Source organism: Ammodytes marinus (genome assembly GCF_949987685.1).
Source record: "Ammodytes marinus genome assembly, chromosome: 14".
Classification (NCBI taxonomy): domain Eukaryota; kingdom Metazoa; phylum Chordata; class Actinopteri; order Uranoscopiformes; family Ammodytidae; genus Ammodytes; species Ammodytes marinus.
Genome location: NC_137218.1, coordinates 1,701,429 through 1,706,428, shown reverse-complemented (window position 1 = coordinate 1,706,428; position 5,000 = coordinate 1,701,429). Strand labels below are relative to the sequence as shown.

At 38.7% G+C, this 5,000-nt stretch overlaps 2 protein-coding genes across 2 annotated transcripts in view; one reads left to right on the top strand and one right to left on the bottom strand.

The window, feature by feature from the left end:
• The window catches only part of alg8 (ALG8 alpha-1,3-glucosyltransferase), a 14,994-nt gene extending 13,230 nt beyond the window's left edge, over positions 1 to 1,764 (bottom strand). Inside the window, exons 1-3 of the mRNA XM_080040980.1 lie at positions 1,691 to 1,764; positions 666 to 744; positions 373 to 471 (exon numbers count right to left, since the gene is read on the bottom strand). Coding sequence (XP_079897106.1) covers positions 373 to 471; positions 666 to 744; positions 1,691 to 1,761 — 249 coding nt within the window. The 5' untranslated portion in view covers positions 1,762 to 1,764. The remainder of the gene's footprint in view (positions 1 to 372; positions 472 to 665; positions 745 to 1,690) is intronic.
• A 497-nt stretch (positions 1,765 to 2,261) lies between these two features.
• Positions 2,262 to 5,000, top strand: part of ccdc90b (coiled-coil domain containing 90B) — an 8,604-nt gene continuing 5,865 nt past the window's right edge. Inside the window, exons 1-3 of the mRNA XM_080041001.1 lie at positions 2,262 to 2,585; positions 3,234 to 3,353; positions 4,620 to 4,723. Of these exons, the coding sequence (XP_079897127.1) occupies positions 2,534 to 2,585; positions 3,234 to 3,353; positions 4,620 to 4,723 (276 nt within the window). The 5' untranslated portion in view covers positions 2,262 to 2,533. The remainder of the gene's footprint in view (positions 2,586 to 3,233; positions 3,354 to 4,619; positions 4,724 to 5,000) is intronic.

The following is a 5,000-nucleotide window of genomic DNA, read 5'->3' as shown; positions in this document are numbered from 1 at the left end:
ACTACAATTGACATGCATGTATTGGGACATCCTAAATCTTTTTCTGGCGTACTAGATAGTAGGGAAGAAGTATGGGGATTGGAACGCAGGGACAATAAAATCAAAGTCAATGATAATAAAAACATTTGAAACAATGAATATGTCACAGTCACACTTCTTCCTACTCCTTTTCAGGCATATCAATTCAATATGTTATTTGTTTATTTTGTTTATTTTTATTTCTTTTGTGAAATCATTTGAACATATTTTTTTATTGTATTTTCATGCTTTTCATTTTTCTTTTTTTGATATGTCTGAAATAAATTGAATCAAATCAAATCAAATCAAAAACAGTCAGCCTATAAAAGACATTTAGCAAAACATTTTGTGTACCTTCAGCATGGTGCTGTCAAAGTGCTTGGCAGCGTGGGACAAACCAAACTCAAACCAGGCGAACAGAGGAGGGTAGTCCAGGGTCCACTCTGACGTGTTCTACAGGGGTTCATGAAGGCACCATTAGATAGACAGACAGACAGACAGACAGACAGACAGACAGACAGACAGACATACATACATACATACAGACAGTCCAGCGTCCAGCGTTTAAAAACATTTAAATTAAATAAAAATGACAGGTTATGGGGGACACAGAAAAGTCTTCAGATTAAAAGGAGCCGAGAGTTTACCTCATGGTACCAGCGGGACACCGGCAGACTGTGTGTGATCGCCAGCCAGTTCCTGTGGACCTCGAAGTCTGTGGAATGACTGACAGACGGAGACAGAAACATTGTTTTATAAATACTTATAGCCTACTTCAAGCACTTTAGAGATTTCTGTCTATGTATCTTCCATAACATGTCTTCTTTCATACTAGTACAAATCAAAAAGTCCAAAATGTACATTCAGGTGTTTATTTGACTAAACCTTGTCTGTTTGCGTCTGTATATTTCTCCTATACAACCATCTTTAACGGACATTATCTAAACATTAGTTTTATTTTTTTTAAACTCTGAACCAAAAATCTCAACTTCTAAAAGCACTTACATCAACTAAACTTTCCATAATCATTCTCAGCACTATTCTGAAGGTTATTACAGAAAGATTTGTTCATATGTTTTTAAAAATCAGAAACAATTATAATATGATATCTATAAATTGAAAAATCTACCCTTTTCACCTGCAGTGTCTGGCCTTGAATTGTGAGATTTTTCCCAGAAGTTTGGCGAAGATTAATATGTCAGTTTATTTTAATATATTTCTAAGAACTTAACATCCAAATTTGAGAAAGCTGAACGAGTCAAAAGCAGCTACAACACAATACTTTAAACAGCTGAGTTAGAAAGTGCCTCAGATTATCAACTACTATCGACTATCTTTGTAAAACTTTACAGTTTGGCTGCATAACGAACCTCAATTGAAAAACTTCGCATTTTACACAAAACACTCCCCCCTCTATTTCCATTAAGCACAATTAAACCGACACCTAGATACAATAATACCTCTATAATATGAACTTAATTCGGCGCATTAAAAACCTTCTTAAATACAAGACATTTACTTTAAAATACCATTTATTTGGCTTGATGCTAACGTTAGCGGGATGGTAACAGGCGTCAAATCTCGTTTTAAACGATAGAATATGAAATGAAAACTATCGCCCTGAAGCTGAAACAATAAATTAAACTAAATCACGTTAAAATATTTCACTCACTATGCGTTGATGAAGAGACATTTGAGGAAAGACACTCCGAGAGCTAAAGCCGCGAACCAACCGTCCGCCATTGCTGTGACGTCATTCAGTTTGTAAACAGGAAACTTTATTGAACAAAACTTGTCAAAATAGTTTATTTAAGTTAATTTAGTTGAATAAATGGTGATATTATGAGGATACATTGACGTGTTTTCTGCTTCATTGTGATTTATTTCAAGATTTTACTTTTTTATGCGAGATTTTCCATTACAAAACAGTATTTATTTTTTATATTATTATCATATTATACCAACGGTTAATAACGGCTAAAAACGGCTCTCTATCTATCCATCTATCTAAGCGAGTCTAAACTTTTTAAACATTTAAACCCCCAACTTTAACATGTTATACTGATAAAAAAAACAGGTAAAACAGGCTTTCTAACTATACGAGGATTTCACTTTACTAGGAATCACGACGTGTCAGTGACAGTCAGGATTTCCCGCGGTCCCTGAAGGCAGCATACATTCCGGTCGGCCCTGTTGGTGACGTCATCGCGTTGTCAGAGAGTTTCCGGCGAGTGGTTGTGGTTGTAAACAGTCGGTTGGGGTCAGACCAGACGAAAACTGGAGTCTAATTCATTTTAAACAGTGCTGTCTTTTCCTATGTTCGATAGGAAGCACCAATTTTCATCTCTCCTTGACCCCGATGACGTTTAGGGGTTAAGGTTTAGGCTATAGGAAAGGAGGCTTAAAGGTTAGGAGAGTTTGACTATTCGTAGAGGCGCCTAGACTCTGTAGTTTTCTACTGTAACAGTTAAAAACGTTATTCAAACGTTTAAACTTCAAACGCAGGGAGAGAAGAATGAACGCGCTGCTGAGGCGGTGTCACTGGCGGCGGTTGGGCTCGCGCAGAGGTGAGTGTGTGTGAGTCTGTGTGTGTGTGTGTGTGTGTGTGTGTTACTGTGTGTGTGTGTGTGTGTGTGTGTTTGTGTGTGTGTGTCATTAGTTATACATCATGAACACACACAGGTGTTAACACATTGTTATTACAATTATGAGATTCACAGAAGTTAATGTTTCTGTTAGTTTTTATTGAGTATTATTAATGTTTGCCATAATCTTAACATATTTGTGTGTGTGTATGTGTGTGTGTGTGTGTGTGTGTGTGTGTGTGTGTGTGTGTGTGTGTGTGTGTGTGTGTGTGTGTGTGTTGTGTGTGTGTGTGTGTGTGTGTGTGTGTGTGTCTCTCTCTGTCTCTGTTTGTCTGTCTCTCTCTCTCTGTCTGTCTGTGTGTCTGTCTGGTTGTCTGCCTGTCTCTCTCTGTCTCTCAGTCTGTCTCTCTCTCTCTCTCTCTCTCTCTCTCTCTCTCTCTCTCTCTCTGTCTCTCTCTCTCTCTCTCTCTCTCTTCTCTCTCTCTCTCTCTCTCTCTCTCTCTCTCTCTGTCTCTCTCTCTCTCTCTCTCTGTCTCTCTCTGTCTCTCTCTCTCTCTCTCTCTGTCTCTTCTCTCTCTCTCTCTCTCTCTCTCTCTCTCTTCTCTCTGTCTCTCTCTCTGTGTGAGACAGGTTTCAGTGTGTCGTCGCCCGTAGCAACCTTTGACTTGAGGAAAGTTGAGCTGCAGCCGCTGGAGCAACGGAAACTAACGTTCGACTCTCACGCGGTGGTGACAGAGCTGGAGGGCAGCGGTGAGACCCGTAGTATTTACTTTACTGGTTACCGTTAAAGCTGCAGTGTGTAGAATTTTGGGTTTTATTTCCTAGCAGATTTTGTAGAAAGTAATTATAATATCCATAAGTACATTTAATTTAGTGCATAATAGCTGAAAAAAATGTTTCTGAATTATTTTTTTTACCCTTAGAAAGGGTCTCATATATGTCCATATTTCTGCATATTTTGGACCAAGGCCTAGTGCCGCCATCTTGAAAGTGTCGTAGTTGGAATGTCATCAGGTGCATTGCAGGGAAAAATCCAGTGTTAATACACAGCCTAGGCTCTGTAAATCCAGTGGTGTTAATACACAGCCTAGGCTCTGTAAACTGGTATGTTGCTAGCTAAGGTGGGCCTTTTGCTTACATACCAGTTTAGTCTAAGCAGTTAAACCTGCAGTGTGTAGAATTTTGGGTTTTATTTCCTAGCAGATTTTGTAGAAAGTACATTTAATTTAGTGCATAATAGCTGAAAAAAAAATTTGAATATTTTTTTTTTTCCCTTAGAAAGGGTCTCATATATGTCCATATTTCTGCATATTTTGGACCAAGGCCTAGTGCCGCCATCTTGAAAGTGTCATAGTTGGAATGTCATCAGGTGCATTGTTTAAAATTTAGAATTGTTCTTGTCCCTTGAAGGCCACTGTAGCTTCTGTTATTATTCTAAAGGGTTGGGGTTACCCAGGGAGTGTTGCATTCTAGAACTTTGTAGAACTTTCTTGATGATGTCATATTACACACTGCACCTTTTTAAAATCATGGCAAAGATGGTCAGTTCTTACATTCATATTTTTGGTATTCATCTTTTAAAAACATTTGGAAAAATTTCAAATAAACTTTTTTTTCATGTTGTCATTATGGGGTATTTATTTGTAGATTTTTTTTGAGAACACACACACACACACACACACACACACACACACACACACACCACACACACACACAAAACAACCTGAAAAAATTAACTCAAAAATAAAAGTCAAAATAAAACAAACAACTAACATGGCGTACTCTACTTTACAGGTTTCTAAGGACATTGTTTAAACTATAAATGTTGAGCAGAAAATAAAAAGTCAACGAGGTGTCATGTAGGTCCCTTCAGTACTGTTATATAGTCCAGGAAAGGCTGACACATATCTGTTTAAACTTCTCTGCTTTCCCTGAGATCTCATAAGGGATTTTCTCCGTATAAAGAGTACTGGAGAACTCTATGAGCCAGATGTTGTTTGTGTTTTTCTGCCCCAGGCTTTGAGAAGCGGCAGGCTGAGCTGATGGTCTCGGCTCTGGTGACTCTGACCACGGCCAACATGGACATCGTCTACAGAGACATGGTCACCAAGTCTCACCAGGTGAGCGCTGTGCACACTGCACCTGTGCTCCAAATATCACTCTCTCTTTCCTATTCTACACTACTAACGTCCCACTCATACTGAAAGCCCTACTAACGTCCCACTCATACTGAAAGCCCTACTAACGTCCCACTCATACTGAAAGCCCTACTAACGTCCTACTCATATTAAAAGCCCTACTAATGTCCTACTCATACTAAAAGCCCTACTAACGTCCTACTCATACTAACATCCTACTCATACTAAAAGCCCTACTAACGTCCCACTCATACTGAAA